Raw genomic sequence first — 17,442 nt, 5'->3', positions numbered from 1 at the left:
AGAGTGAATATGGAGAACATTCAATTCAATTTGGTGTGAAATAGAGGGAGGTAACAGATTCTGATAACCTATAATGCCTTATCATATTTTGTGACCGTGCTGTAAGTTTGTTTAATTCAAATTTGTAATAATAATAATAATAATAATAATAACAATAATAATAATAATAAGCATCAGCATCTGACTAATTTTTTTTTTTAGCCTTAATTAATAAATGACTTTCAGGGTAGTTAAAAAAAAGCAATCATGAAAACAGAATGCAAAAGCATTTGAATAGCTTTGTTTTTTTAAGTACTGTAAATGAGTCTTTAGTTCAATGCGCATGCAACCGTTTCTTTGCAGCACGACGGCACGCGCGTTAAATGTAACGTTCACGGCGCTTGGCGCGTTCTCGCAACAAGATTTACGCAAGATTTTGCATTTACTCTGTTTACGTAGCGAACGTCTCTAGACGACCTATTTTAAGCTGCATTTTAGCAACAGCGCCCTCTAAGGTCACAACATACGATAGGTCACAGATTTCGGTGTCACAACGGCAAACAGGAATATTTTTAAGGATGGCCTCAGTGGTGTTCGTCTCGCAAACTTTGACCATACACTTTTTGACAAACTCTCCCTCATTAAAGGGCCGGGCAGATTTTGCAATCTCTGCTGCCAAAATAAAACTCGCCTTTACAGCAGCTTCACTTTTTGATTTTGCTTTCATGAACATAGTCTGCCGGGAAACCAGACTTTTTTCATCTCCTCCGCCTTCTGGAGCTTCTGCTTTACGTCCAGGTCCTTATAGTTCTCATAATGTTTAGTTTCATAGTGTCTTCTTATGTTATATTCTTTCGTTACAGACACGTTAGCTCCGTTAGCACACAAGACAAACTGGTTGTTAACGACTGTCAACACTCAACAGAGAATGAGGGGCGCTTGCTGTTCGTGACTACGCCTCAATACAGAGGCAAGGCATTCTGGGATTTTTAGTATTAGCGGAGCATGCGGCTAGCCATAAATGAATTAGTTCTCTGCATTTGACCCATCCAAAGTGAACACACACACCGTGAACACACACCCGGCAAACTCCCCGGTATACAGTATCACATCCTTGTATGAAAAGTTAATTCCGTTCTGACTACTAAATATGGTTAGAAATGTAAGCTTTTTGTGATTAATGATTAAAGAATTGAAAGGTATATTAAAAACCTACATTTAATTAAGTATGTAATGTATATCTAAGTTATACTTAAATATATTACAATATAAACAACTTTATATATCTGTGCATGCATATTAATAAAACCAAAACATTTAATACAGCTTACCAAGTCTCGTACAATTCTTCAGACTAATAAACCCTGCCAACAGTTAAAAAAAAGGTTGTTCAGCCCCTCACATATTCTTCCAAAGCCTACTCATACAAGGAATTGGTTTTAGTGTCATATGCTTCCAGTACACAGAGACAACAACACACAGTCATTAAAAATAGAGAATAAAAAATATACATATGTAAATAAATAAATAAATTGTACAATACTCACAAAGCTTATACACCTTTAGCTAATAGGATGAGGTCATTAGCATAAAGAGAATGTTAATGTTTTCATTTCAATAGCAATCCACCTTTTAGACAACAGAGGGCATTAAAATTACTAATTGTTCCTTTAATACATACTGGCTTTGTGAATGCCTAAAGAACCTATCAAAATATTACATATCTAGTTGTTATATGTGCTATTATACAGCCCCATAAAAGACAAAATAAATTCATATGCATGTTTTGCTCTCAAAAGCATCTCAATCATTTAACTAGCTCTAAGGCAAGTCAGGCTTTTTAATTATCATCCAGTACCCTCCATTATTTGCTAAAATTTTGGAAGGTTCAGCTGAAAGTGCAGCAGCCTGTGTTGTGCTAGTCTCCAATGACATTCATTCCTTATTACAAACCTGCAGGGTGAAAGCAGAGCTCTCACTCTTTTGCCCCTTCCATTATTTAGCATAGGCATATAAAATGATTTCATTTTTGAAGACACGTGCACAGATGCACACTCTGTCATCTTCTCTCTCTCTCTTATGCACATGGAGCTGTGTCTATGTATCATAATCTGATCATATCATCTGTGAGGCTCAAGAATGAAGATGCAGCCATCTGCTCATGCTTATGTCCTGCTTTATGATATTGCTGCATTTGTAAACAGTGAAAGACACATGGTGTGGCTCTGCATTTGGATTCTCAGAGAAGCATCAGGTACAATATAGAAAAAAATACAACAAACTACAAGTTCTCTGTGTAAACAAATCTAGTGTTACACAACATGTTGGAAAACGACATCAGGCTGCAAATATTAAATGGTATGATAAGAGACATGAAACTCAAACAACAAAGACTTCAATCTAACTAGCTAGTACAGTATGTCTAAAATGTAACAACACCATTTCTGTAGTTGGTATAGTGGTAATGTCTGGGCCTGTCTCATGATGTTGAGATTATGTTATGTAAATTCTCATTTCTACGGTTTAAACATGATTGTGTATGATCTCGGATATTAAATTTTCATTTGAGAATCTTCTAGTTTAATTAGATGTTCACATTTAATTGAAACACTGGAAGAAAAGTATTTCATCTGGATGATTCGGAAGACAAGTGCCAAACATTCAAGTAAAGTCAGTGCAGTGCATACTGTACTAACTAGACAGACAATAGAACAAAGGACTAGTTCCAGCATATTTTAAAATGTTGATTTGGTTATAAATATCCATTTTTAATTATTTGGGCCATTCAAGTTCACTTTTATGTCAGTCAAAATGAATTGATTATACCTTGCCTCAGGCAGGATTATGGAATGCGGTCAATGACCTTCTGTTGCTACGAGATGAACGATAACTTACAATTAGTATCTACACCGCAACATCTCAGAGTTTTAATGACATCTGAAACCTGCACTAATGCAATGAAGTGATGCGACATACAGTGTAGGGTTAAAGAGTAAAATCCAATAACACAGTGTTGCTTGTTGAATCCTCTCCAAAATTGGGCTCTGGATACCACCTACAGTACTGAGTTTCTTCAGTCCTGACTTTCCTGTATATGTATCCTTAGAAAGACTGTTGCATATGTTTATGATGGTAAGGTAAAAACCTTTGGTAAAGTATACCTACAGTACTGTTTTATTTTATCATTGTAAACTATTATTTGTAAGAAAACCTGTAGAAAACCTCACCCAATCTGTATACCTTGTCCATAACATATTCATCTGTATATTATCCTGTTCATTCTGCAAATACTATACTCATAGTGTAAATACTGTAAATTTTACATAAGAAGTAATTCATGACTCTTTTCTTGAGCTCTCATTTCTGTCGAATTTTCAGCACCCTAATGGATGGTTTTGAGTGATCGAAACCCCAAGAATATTTCTGTAATAACATTGCCATCATTCCAGATGTATGTATGAGCATATTCTTAAAGCCAATGAGTTCAAAGGGTATTTTTGAATTAACAATCTTGTCTAGTTGTACCAAGGCACAGAGCAGTTTGTACTACCTTCAGTCCCCACAATTGCTCATTCGGACTTTGGTTATTTGCCACTGTAAGTGATTACAGCAAAATAGAGACATTGGGCAGATTTTGGTTAGATTTCAAAGGGAGCCGTCAATTTGGCATCTTTTTCTAAGCCTCGGCTGGAGGCTAGTGAGTGGAATTGGAGATATCCAGGCCAAATGTCCAGGAATCATTGGTAATATTTCAGAAATATGAGCCAGCTGTGTCCATCAAAGCTTAATGATGGTAGGATGTCAAACAGCTCCACCTAACTGGCTCTGAAAAAACTGCTATCTGCCTGCATTAAACTTTCATCTGCATGGTGAATGATCCCCTGGATCATGCTTTAATTCCCACTAATGAGAAGTAATGAGGGAAGTGGTGAATAAGCTATATTATGTTTAACTAATGTCCTTACATATAATCAGCTAAACAACGCAATTGAAGCATCAAGGAAAACAGATACTTACAGATGTCTAAAACATCACTAAAGACAAGAAAACTGATTAAAAGGAAGTCTAAGCAAAGATCTATTTGTCTTTTATCTCTTGGGAAGCTCTTTTAAATTGATTAACTGAAATGAATTAGACTACAATGCTTCTTGCATCATACTATTTAATTAAAGTGTGTTCTGTTTACAACATGTAAATCTTAAGAGAGCCAGATTAATAGTGTTGAGCAAAGAACACGACAGTGTTTGGGGTGTTAAAAATGTGTAACACTCTGGAACAATTAGTATTAGTTAGACTGCAATCGCATGAAAAAAATTATAGTGATAAATAAAACACATTTAAGAGAAACACACATACACACAAGCGCACACAATATCATAATGTCATAATTCCTATACTGAATCTAATGTCACAGTCAGCTGTTTCCACCAGACCGTGAGCTGTGAGCTTCATAAATTCCTAAAACTGTGAATTATTTATTCTTCAGCAAATCCATTAATACAGCCTCCATTTCTCTAGTTTTCATGCTTCATTGTGCAAGCTTCAAATAAGCTGCCTGACCTGTAGATGGCACATAAATATAAGAACATGAATTAGATAATGTTTATCATCATATAGAAATAGACCGCATCATTAAACCACAAAGAGATCAAAATGCCCGTGAAATTAATCACTGTTAGTCACATTAGTCATGAACATGGTTTATGACCCTGCTGAATCGCTTTTGAATATCTGTCAAAAAAGGCGTAAATAATGGTGACGTAATATGAGGATGCTTTTTTTTTTTTTTTTTTTACCAAACTAATCTAAGGAAATATAAAGGCATTATGTGACTGAACAATTAAGTATGTTCAGTCTTTATTATGTAATAGCATTTCAGTTGATATCGAGCAAGCACTAAGGACTATTACTAAAAAACAAAATAAAATGTCTGGCTTCCTAGTAAAACTCTTCATGTAGAAAAAAACTGGCATTTTACTACACTTACATTGACATTTGCAACATTTGGCAGACATCTTTTTTCCAAAACAACTAATTCTGTGTTACCACATACAACTTCTTCTACTTCAACTACAGGCCATCCTGAACCAAAATACATTTCACTTTTGTACTGTATGTGTCTTAACCAAAAGAAAAAATCTAGTATTTTAGTCCCCTCAGACTTTATCTTTGAAGGTTAGACCTTCTGAGCCAATTAAAAATGTACCATCTACAGTGGTCAGTATTATGGTTTGGTAATATCCTGACACAGTAACAGTCAAATGAAAGACACCAAAAAAAAAACAACCCACCAATATGGGCAAAAAAAACCCACCAATATGGGCAAAAAAACCACCAATATGCATTTTGATGTGCAACCCAATATAACCCAATGAGATGTCATACATAAACTAGTACACATTGATATCAAAGATGGATTAAGAAAATACTGGAATATTTTTGAAGGGATGTGAACAATTAGTTATCTTATTAATTGTACCTTTAGCTGAATAAAGGCCATAAACACTAAATGGAATTTAAAAAATGACATACATAGAGAAGCTATGACTATGAAAAGTGGTAGTTCAGTGGATAAACCACTGGACTTCTTCTCAAATGAGCATGAGGTCAAATCCCACTACTGCTTGGACCTTGAGCAAGGCCATTAACTCTTAACAGCTCAGTTGTATAAAGGAGATAAATGTAAGTTGCTCTGGATAATGGTGTTTCCCAAACGCCATAAACGTAAACAGTGGTAAAAAAAATTCCTTCTATCTTTAAATGTGAATAAGCACATTATTTAAAAAAAAACGCATTTAAATGCATTTTGTATAAATGACAGATTTTTACAATAAGAAATGTTATTTTTTATTTAAAATAAATATTTTAGATGCAAATAATGCACATCACAACACACTATCCAATGAAAATAATTAGCAGAGAAAATAATTAGCTGTAACCGGCCCACCTTTTAAAACCTACAGACTCACCAGGGAGTGAGCAAGCAAACCCTTCGCTGACCCTCTTTACCCAGGAGACAACATTCTCCTCCCTTCTGTGAAACAATTCTGAGCAATTAAAACCAGGAGCATGATATAAACAGCAGGAGATGCTACCCCAAGCAGTGTCTTTCATCAATCATTATCAATCATTTCCAAATCTGATCTGTGCAGATATTAAACTGTTTGCTGCTTGATTTATATAACACAAGATGTCCTGTTCTCAAGAGCATGCCCATACACATATACTGTACATTGCGATACAGCAAAATTACTATCTTTGTGTATACCAGCATGTTAGGAAGTTAGAAACCAGAACACAGGTTTAGCCATGATACAGTGTCCCTGGATCAGAATAGATTACAGGCTTGCTCAAGTGTAAAATAGTGGAAGGTTGGCATTATTGTGGCTATAACTGTAATCTTCTGATCAGAAGCCCAGGCCCTTAAACTGTTTCAACTATAATAAAGCTTCTTCATGCATGTACAGTATATATATATATCAGAATTAAATTTAATGTCACTGAAGTGAAATCGGGGCAATCTGAAAATTTCTCACTGCTATAAATGGGTTTGACATGTCCAGGCAGGGCTTAGTGGAATGGTGTTTTCTTCTCCACTTCTCTGTTTGAAGGCAATGACCAGTGACATTACCCGTCTGAAAGGTGAGGGCTGCAACATTGCATTTGTGTGTGTGTGTGTGTGTGTGTGTGTGTGTGTGTGTGTGTGTGTGTGTGTGTGTGTGTGTGTGTGTGTGTGTGTGTGTGTGTGTGTGTGTGAATGTGTCTGTGTGAGTGTGACATGGCCCTAAGGCCTCTGCTACCCTAGATGATCTTCTGTCTGTTTTTAAAGGAAAGTCTTTGTCTCACACAAATGGCTTAAATTGACAGCTGTCATAAATGTGAGCTGTGTGATGCTTTTGAACAAAATTGAAAGGCAATTTACTAATTTGTCTTACAGTTCCTACTGTAGGGGTAATTTGGCCTACATTTGTAGGAAATCCAGCAGTACTGAGCACCCTGAGAACACCATCAAAGTGAAGCATGGTGGGGGTAGCATTATGTGTGAATGCTCTTGTATCAGCTGGATCTAGGAAACTGGTCAGGGTTTGATAGCAAGATTATAGAGTCAAACACAGGGCAATCCTAGATGAAAATCTGTCCTGATTAGCAAGAGACTTGACATTGGGGTGGAGGTTTCCATTAGAGAAAGGCCCTATGCATAATAGCAAAATTAAATTTGAGTATGCTCAGCCCTTAATCCAGATCAGCAAGAGACTTGACATTGGGGTGGAGGTTTCCATTAGAGAAAGGCTTTAAGCATAGCAGCAAAACTAAATTTGAGAACGCCCAGCCCTCAATCCAATAAAGAATCTAAGTCAGAATCTAGATGTGCAGAGAATACTTATACAGTACAACCACTGTGTCTTTTTAAATTAACCTTTTGTTTCCTAATTTAAAAAAAAAGGTTGTTTCAGGTTGTAACACACAAAAATCAAGGGTGTGAATACATTTACAAGACATATGGTGGACAAACTTGTGTTGGGTATCCTTCAGAATCCAGTGAATTGGAAAGGATAAATTAATCCTCACTGTGACATAAGTTTTCAACCTGATATTATGTCCCTTGTGTTGGAAAGAACTTAACATAGTTACAAGATGATAGCAGCTATGATTGCCAACAAGCATCCAGACTACTGACAAATATTTATACAATCAAAGCAACCTTGTGGCTGTGAATGCTTAAAGTGCCTTACAATAGCAATAAGGACAAAAAGTGCAGGTACTGCATCAAAGGTCCTCCAGAGGATCACTACTGCTACAGAGCTCTGTGTCAGGCTTAATGACTCACAAAGCAGATCCAATTTTCACAGCTCCGCCTGACCTGCTGTGTGACCTTGCACTGCTTTGCTCAAAGCTCAGAAAACTTCTGCACATGAAACAGGATCAATCTGTCAGACGTGAGTGGCTTTTTTGAGCTTAACTGATGCTGATTGCTATCTAATGTCTGAGTTCACAGAGAGGAAGGGAGAGTTTTTCAGTCCATCAAAGCTTAGTGATCATAGGATTGATCAACAACAACAGCAAGAACAACAAGAACAGGAGAAACGATGATTATGACAGCAACAATATTAAGAAGAAGATCAGGATCAAGATTTTTTTTATTACATTAGGAATAAAAAAAAATCTGCTGATTAGTCTCCTAAAATTCTGACATTCTGACATTCACATGGAATGGAGATTAATCTAATGTTTCTAGATTGTATTTTATAGTTTTTTTTGTGCATTCAAAAGAGCAAAAGAAATAACATGGAACCATATTTTATTTTAATTATTTCTTAAAGCAACAAAAACTGTCTATAAAATATTACTTGACATTTAATACTGTCACTGAGACACCAAAATGGATAAATGATAACCTGTAAAACGCTAACATACACAACATCTACCAATAGCATGCACTACGATTATAGAGGGCCCAGAACTGCCTGAAATTAGCTGCTAAGCATAAAGCCAGCAATTCAATGGGCACGGTTCACTGTTAAATAAAAGAAAAGAACTATAAAATGAACATGCCTTTGTTTTATGGCTCATATATATTACTCACCTCCTGCACCGTCTTTCTCCTCTTCCTCAATGCTGCTCTTGATGCTGTCATATTCCTCGTCAATGTTCTGGTTGCCTCGAATCTGGCTGAGCACACGCCGAGCCTTCTGGGTAAGACCCTTCTGGATGAGCCAACGAGGGCTTTCAGGCAAAAAGAGGAATCCCAGGAACTGCACCAGAGCAGGCAAGGCTGACAGGCCCAGCATATATCTGTACCAGCAGAGAGAGATTTAAACTGCTAGAAAGATAACAAACATGATTATTAATTCTATCATCTACATAACAGTTCTATCTGTTATGCTATTATATCTCAAGATCATTAAAGTATTCTATCATTCTGCCTTTTATTGCTAATATTTCTCAGCTATTTTGAATTGACATTCACATACAAAACAAACAATAATCTGATGGAAATGATCCTAGGACTATGAATGGTGAATCGTGTGGTGTGTCCGTGTGGTTACATGTGGTTGCTAATATATCTGTGTCCAATGGAAAAAGCTATCTGGCAGTGCTAAGCATAAACCTACAATATTTCAGAACTTTACCCACTGATCTTAATCATTTTACTATAGTTACTTACTATCTGTACTTTAATGAACCAATGGCATCATTAAATTGCAGTGAATCATAGCAAAAACACTGTGAATTTGAAGAATCCTATAAGTGCAGTAGATTTTTTTTGCAATCATAATTGCCACATTGAAATTCAAACAACTCATTCAACAAAATCATTTCCTATAATCGATGACTCGTTGAGAGAACAAGACTGAATTGAAATCATTTCTGAGCAAACTGTCAAAATTATTATTTAATTATTCAGCCTTTTCTGTGAACCTCGTGAGTATGTACGAGAGCAAGGATTAAAAGGGGTGCATCCAAGAGAAACAGCAACTTCCTATATTATGAAAAAGTGATGGACACTCTAATGCCGTATATATATTCCAGAGCTGCCAGAGTGCAAGTTGCTCTGCACTGCCACTGGATTCTGCCTCAGGTTGTATAAAAGAACTGGACAAATTAATAAATGTACACAATCCCAAAAATACCCAGGATTATTTCTGAACATTATACACAATAATCAGCATATCATTCATTGTGCAACATCCAGTCTATTACCATTCTGCATATAAATGTTTTGGCATACGGTATATGCTGCAAATGAACACAAAAAAATGTAGATTTAGTAGCACCCTTTCCACTGCAACAGAACACTTAATTGTATTTATATTGCAGATCACACAACCCTATGCTGTAGAAAGATCTCTTATTGCAAGACTCATCCATTCACCACAAACCATGACAGGTTCATTTTTGTTATCAGGAAAGCCAGCCGAGTGAAAGGCTTGGAGCACAAGAAGACGAGGTAAATCTCAGTCTCTTTCAATTCATAACTCAAATTCGCTCCCACATATTACAAAAGATTCAATCGAATCACTATAATAAATCACCTGAAAGAGACAGTAACAAAACAGATACTCTGTGCATGTGAGAAACCGTGAGTCAGAGAGTTGAAAAACACAATAGATTGTAGTGAGCAAAAAAATTACCCCTATTAGTTATTCTCATCATGCTATGCCAACTCCTAACATAATTAGCCCAATGCATTCTAGCCCAAACATCCTTGGGTAGGATTCTGAGCTAATGAGATTGTGCTGTTGAGCAATACAGAACCGGTGAAAATGAAAATAATGAATATTTGTGGACCCCAAACCTCCATCCTCCATGTTGTACATAGCTGAATGCTCCATCAATAAGGCTGGCCACAAACTGGCCTGCTGTGATGAAGAGTGTGTTGATGGTGACCAGTTGTCCTCTCATTTGCGGCGGTGAAGACTCAGCAATATATACAGGAACAGTCATGGAGCTGATTCCTGCATGAGTCAAAAGATGGAAAGGAATGAAAAACTACAATGGATGCAGGATTTACAGAATGCCAATAAAAACCAAATTAAGATTTATGACACACTTGTTTTTTCGATTCTGCTTTCCCAGATTTCCACAACAAAATTCAAGCTATTATAAATATTCACTGTTAAAAAAGCTTCTTAAAAAACCTTAAATGATCATCCTTAAAAATATTTAATATATATTGTTTAGTTGATCAGAATAATTTTGATTATTTGCTAATTTGGACAGTAGGTTTACTGTAGCAGCTAAAAATGGAATACCACGGCTTCAAAACATTTCTGTATAAAAGTGGTTAATGATGATAAAATAAGTCTAAGTATTAGAATAAATCTATTATAAGAGTAAGTATTAGCCACACATATTTCCTAATCAACAATCAGTTTTCCTCTCTATAATAACCCAGTTATGTACAATCATTTCCTGTTTTCCCACTCTGTAATCACCCAGTGTTTAATCACCCGCTGGGTGTCACCCAGTTTCTGATATGTTAATAATATGGACTTATTTTTGGTCACCACTCCCTGTTCAAAGACCAAGCTCAATGGTCAAAATGATTAGTAGTCTGGTGTGTAATGATTACTACAATTTCTAAATTTCTAAAATGCCTGTCATGAAGCAGGGTATGCATAAACAAACAATTTAATGGATCATTAACACAGTTCAGATGAACATAAATGAGCAACAAACCAATGAGAAGAGAGAGACTGAGATAAAAAGACAGTTGAAAAATGGTACATGGCCACCAGAGAGAGAGAACAACCAACTTGTTTACAACCAACTTTACCTAATATTTTTTCAATCATAGAAATTACATAGAAACAGGAAACTAAAGCTTATCTGTTAACAATGACTGCCTACCAAACCCCAGGTTTCTATTTTGAGATAAAGAAAGGCTTTATTCAAGAGCAACCACATTAAAATAATTATGAGGACACAGTGCAAAGCACAGGTGAAATATAAATGTGATTTTTCCCAAAATGAAAGCCATCACTTTAAGCACAATGTCAAAGTGTAATTCTGTCTCGTATTAAATCGGACACTTCTAGGACGTGTCCTTTGTGTAAATGGGGCAGACAACATTTATGAGACAGAGCACAGTTTCTTGTGCCAATCTATAAAACATGCTCAATTTTATTGAGTCATGCGCCTGCCCATGATTCTTTGGGGCGCTGAAATTGTGTAATGAACTTGACGGTGTGCTCAGCAGAAACAATTTAATTGGTTTGCAGATAGTACTTATTTATGTTAAGCGGTGTAATAGGGTGTTTTATTTCTGTCAAAACAAATCTTCATTCTGTTTATTAAACTTTGAATATTTATTTACTTAGCATGCCTTGAAACACATCATTACACATGTACAATGTATGAATAGTAATTAATGTATGGTTACAACCCTGCTGTCAATCAAATGCCCCTTAAGAGAGTTTTTATGTGACACGTCAGCCAGTCATGCTCATCCTGAGGCAATTACAGCATGGAGGTGTCATATTGTGCAAATGATATTTGAGAAATAAACAAAAACACACTCTTTTGCTTCCCACGGCCAGTAATAAAGATGTAATCTTAGGGCAGAACAAATGTCTACATGATATTTACATGGGAGAACAAACAACGTGTGTGTGCAGATTCATATGACAAGGGCCACAGCATCATTGCTTGCTGTAAAGTCTATTAATAGCTGCTGCTCACTGCTTCCTGACGCTCCCGTTGCTCAGTAGACGACGCACCTGTTGCCATGGGAACCCCTCGCTCTCTGCTTACATGAGGTTAATCAATACTCTGCTTCGACGACTCTTATCGGTGTTTCATTAGACTTTTAAAAAGCTTGTGCTTCACAGAGACAAATCTACTCATCCATAAAAGCTGTGGCTGTTACATACATAATGGTATGATACTGATCATTGATCAACCCGTTCGATAAAAATTCTAGTGACTGTTCTGTGTTAAAATCCCAGGACATCAACAGGTGAAATACACTAACCAGCCCATCTGGCACCAACATCAAAGCTACGGTTAAAGTAACAGAGATCACACATTTTCTTTAATCTGATGTTTGATGTGAACTTTACTTTAAGCTATTGATGTGTATCTGCATGATATTTTCTTTGCACTGCTGCCATGTGACTGGCTGATTAGATAATTGTGTGGATGATGAATGTGCAGGTGTACAAAAGTGAATGGTGTACAGCTGTACTTTGCTCCTGCGGTCTTACTTATATAAAAGTGAGAGCAATATTTGTGGAGTGAGTAGGGAGGAAAAAATGACATAAATTACTAAGAGTGAATATAATCTTTTCTATCAGAACCTGGTGTTAACAATTATGTTTTGTTCAGGCTAAAATTTCCTGTTTCAAATGCAATGTCTGAAGGAGCTTAGCCATGTATTGCTGTAAAATCTAAGGACATGTTCTGGTTTAATATTAGAGGTCATAATTGCTTTAAATGACTTCTCCCTGAAGACACTTGAAGACAGAAAACTTAACCTCTCCACTTAGATGCCAAAGGAGACCCATTTTTCTACTATTGTTGAGCAAAGCTCTAGAGGTTATATGGGTATTTTAATAGAAGCATTTTTCAGACAGCACTGTTAATTGATGCTGGAGCAGAAACTATTATATGTACTCTAAGAATTGGACTTGGAATTGAACTCTAGAGAACAAACTTCAAGCATTTTGCCAGTATTTATTTATTTATTTATTTATTTATTTATTTATTTATTTATTTATTTAGAATTTTCATGCTGAACGATGACAATGGCTAAAGGTCATCTATTCTCATGGCTAAAGTGGCTCTGGTTCACCATGAACTGCTTCACTGGTGTGCTGGCACAAAGGGCAACTCACAAATAATTGGGCTAAACTGCTCAAATTGGAAGCCAGCAGTGTCAACGGGAAGGTATGACATTTATTTGCTTGACAAACAGAAAGATTTGACCTTTTGGTAACAGAAAACACTAAGCAATTTTTAATGAGTGTCAATATGTTGATTAAGACAGACTGACAGAATATGTGGGCAAAATAATTAGTGTGGAACGCAGCACAAATACCTTCCTAAATAGACGTAAATATCAAGGTGATGATTAGGTATCATTGTGCATTGGGGAACTCAGCTGAAGGACAAGCCATTATACTTTATTAGTGCCGTGTCAGATTATGCCACAAAATTATGTTTTATTTTCCATTGCAAATACAATTTATTAGACACTATTCTCAATTTCAGCAAGAAAGTGTTCCACAGCAAACTGTGAATATGCAATTAGTATTAAGATATTAAAAAAGAGTACATGATTGTAACATTGTGCATGTTATAAGAAATTTAAGGCCTAGTTTATTTTCGTAATCATTCTGTGAATGTTGTTTTGATGTTATGGAGTCAACAGAGATGAAAATGTATTGGTATCAAGACAACACAGCAGAATAATGGTGTGTTTAATGATTTCACTTGGCTTTCTGTTTCCTTTATAGTTTACACAGAATAAATTCTTCAGAGAATTCATTTTCAGAAAAGGAAACAAATGCCTTTTTTTTTTTTTTTACAGTATACTCACAGTCTTCTAAAAGGGAAGCAGTGCCACAACTGATAGTTTATTGACAATATCGCCACTCTAGGTAAGATTTGTAGCTATTTCAAGCAAACTTTCTATCTAATAATGTTCATGATTTGAGTTAGAAAAAAAAACCCTCTATGTCAGATGTTTGAAATAAACTGAGGTCTAGGGACTCAGGGGGTTATTAAATATTTACTGCAGGGTAAATTTTATTATTAAAGTTATTTTATTCACTGTGTATAAAACGTGCGTTTGCTTTTCTACATTAATCCGATACTTCCTTGCTCACGTATAGTGTTATTTCTAATCTCATGCATAGTCTATGAACAACGCCAGGCTGAGATTTTCTAGCATGTTGAGCATGACATAGGGTAAAGAGACCGAGGGTTTTGGAGTAAAGTTTCGAGTGCGTACTTTGATGCGTTGCAGGTAAAAATAAATCCCAGGTTGTTTTATTTTAGACTACAGAACAAACACAGCGCTTCTTACCGATGCCGATACCGACAATAAGCCTGCCGATTAAAACAGCCTCTTTATTTGGCGCAGAGCCCATCACGATCCCGCCGATAAAGAAGGCGAAGCTGGCGAGCAGTACACATGTTCTTCTGCCGAACACGTCGTTCAGAAAAGCTCCAGCGAAAGCGGAGAGAGCGGCGGCGGCTACAGTGCCCGAGACGAGCAGCTCGTGCCACGGCAGCGTGATGTTTTGCTCCCGCTTGAGGAGCAACATGGCTCCGGACACCACACCAGCGTCGTATCCGGACAGGAAGCCGCCGAGCGCAGAGAGAAGCGCCAACACGCGTACGTAGGCCGGCGCACCATCACGCTGGAAGTTCTTCCGTGCAGCGCGCTCTAAGTCTCCGGTGGAGGCAGCGCACGCGGCTTCGGAGGATGCGCGCGAGGAGGCGGAGGCGGTCAGGCTCGTGAGGCTCGTGTTAGACGGAGCGGTGATGAGCGTCCGTTCCCCGCCGTCATCGCCGCCTCCTCCCGCTTTCTTCCTCCTCTCGCCCATCAGGTTGGTCATGCTGCGGAGGGTGTAGTCATGTACGGAGGATTTGCGGGACATAAGTAGGGAAGCAAATGTTTCAAATAGTAACAAATCGGATTGTGTAAAAAGTGTATATCCCAAATCTGTTGGGTCTTTTTAATATTCTCAGAAGTATTTTTTTTTAAGAACTGGCTATTTTCCGACGTTTGTCTTCTTTAAGCTCAAATCTTTGCATCGCGCAGAAACAGCATCAGCATCAGCATCATCATAAACATCCTGGTGATCCAAAGTCGCGCGTGCGGACGGATAAGAGACGCGGGGCTGGGGGTGGAGAGGGGTTAGGTTCGGGGGTGTTTTCACAAAGTAAGGCGTCGACGGCTTTCGTCATCACCGGCGTTTTTTTTTTTCTTTCTTTTTTTTTTTTTTTTCGTGACGTGAAGCGTTGAGTGACACGTGCGCACGCACACGCGTATGGATAGAATGCACAACAAAAACGTCTGAAGTTTCTTCTCCAATTCTGAAAGTTCTTGCTTAGGCAGATATTGATATATTTCAGGATGTTAACTGTAAATTGTTTAATTGATTTCTTTATTGAAAGCTTGTGGGGAAAAAAAGTTGTTTAGTGTCTGATCCTTATCTTAGCCATAGAAGTGCTTTTGAAGTCTCTGTCAAAGAATGCAGGTGACTGAGAACATCATCAGTCTGAAACGCTGTTGGGAAGAAATATAGAAAAAATACAGAAAAGGAAGTGCTAGTTTAAGTAATTCACAAAGACGTAGGTCAGTATGTCACACACCAACTTGAACATTTCTATGTCACTGTGGTGGCACCTTTAACATGTACTGTATGTTTCATAATGTACCTTTAGTATGTGAGGGGATTTGTGTTAGGGGTCCTTAAGATTGTGTTAAATTTGCACTGTAATCTGTCATATTGTAGCTGTCATTAGGTTTTTGTATTACTCTGTGTTTTGTTTTATGCCAGCACTGTAGTACTAGTCTATAAGCATGAACTGTACAAGCTAATTGTGGTTCTGATTGATGAAATACGTGTGAGAGCTATATACAGCAAATCATTACATTTTGCTATTTTTACTTTTATATTTTTCATATTCAGGGGATGTGTCTCCTATATACTAGGATTAATAGCATAATAATAATAATAATAATAATAATAATAATAATAATAATAATAATAATAATAAAAATTTTGTGCAGTTTTGTTGGTCTTTTGCTACATGTTAAAGGAAGAGACTGTTATTATCTCCACTAGCAAAGTACAAAACAAATGTACAGTTTTGGCTGTAAAGGATTCTAATAAAGGACGAAACAAGCATCACAAAATATTATTTGGAAGCATGGCAATAATTTTGGAAAAAATGAGGGGAAAAAATATTTTTGTGTGTTTGGAAAAATTGTAAGTAAACTGATAATTATATAATAAGTTAAAATGTGTTTTTCGAAAAAATCTACGATGTAACTGTTGCTACTTTGTATGCACTGTTAGACTAGAGGTTTAACTCACATACTTCATAATTGAAAACTAATCACTGTGTTCTGATAATCACTAAACTGTCATCTGTTAATATGAGAGAAGAACCAGTTCTGGTTTGCAAAGGAGGCTTTTGTCTCTGCAGTGAATCATTTACTATTAAAATATTCCTTTAATGGAGAATTATTATTCTACATATTGTACCAATAAATAATTACATATTATTTAAGAATTGTTATTTAAAGGAGTGGAAAGAATGGCTCTTCACTTTTAGTAGTATTATTAAGTATATTCTAATACTGCACAAACCCTGTGTTAATTAAGCCTAATGATTAGTGGACTCATACAAACCTGGACTAGAGACTGTAGACTTCAGGCCACATGTGGTTTTTTTTTCACTTTATATTGGTGTTCCATTGGTTTATTTTAACAAATAATATATAAAGAAGTGGACCAGGACACTTTCTTAACACAGGGTATGTCACCATCTTGTGGTCTTATGAGTAAACACTGCCAAATCCCTGGTATTTTTATGTTTAAGTCAGTCCTTCCTCATTGTTCACATATCCTTATGTATAATATATTGTGATATTATCAGTTATATACAGTATTTTACATAATAGATCATGAGGTAAATTAATAATTCTGAAAAAGGAGGTAGAAAGTCAACGCAACAAACACACACAGAAAAAAAACATAGGGCTTGGTACGACGCTTTGTGTTACTTTGTAAAGAGTCCATGGTGAGAGTCTGTATAGAGGATATGTGCTGTGAGTGTGACTGGGAATACGTCTCCATGATTAGAACTCAAATGTTTGTGATAGTGCTATTGGAGTGTTGTGCTGGAGAAATGTCTATGGTGACCTTTTTGGTATGCCATGGTGTGCTCTCATAAGTAGAGTGTCTGGATTTTGGTGCTAGCGTGACAGCAGGTTGAGGAAAA

General features: G+C 36.7%; 1 protein-coding gene across 1 annotated transcript in view; it reads right to left on the bottom strand.

Moving 5' to 3' along the window:
* Positions 1-15,349, bottom strand: part of LOC113645466 (proton myo-inositol cotransporter) — a 42,571-nt gene extending 27,222 nt beyond the window's left edge. The window contains exons 1-3 of the mRNA XM_047804366.1: positions 14,510-15,349; positions 10,277-10,436; positions 8,564-8,772 (exon numbers count right to left, since the gene is read on the bottom strand). Coding sequence (XP_047660322.1) covers positions 8,564-8,772; positions 10,277-10,436; positions 14,510-15,086 — 946 coding nt within the window. The 5' untranslated portion in view covers positions 15,087-15,349. The remainder of the gene's footprint in view (positions 1-8,563; positions 8,773-10,276; positions 10,437-14,509) is intronic.
* Between the last annotated feature and the right edge of the window lie 2,093 nt (positions 15,350-17,442).

Source organism: Tachysurus fulvidraco, chromosome 19 (assembly GCF_022655615.1).
Source record: "Tachysurus fulvidraco isolate hzauxx_2018 chromosome 19, HZAU_PFXX_2.0, whole genome shotgun sequence".
Lineage (NCBI taxonomy): Eukaryota > Metazoa > Chordata > Actinopteri > Siluriformes > Bagridae > Tachysurus > Tachysurus fulvidraco.
Note: the sequence above shows the minus strand (reverse complement) of the source record. Positions and strands in the feature narration are given on the sequence as shown.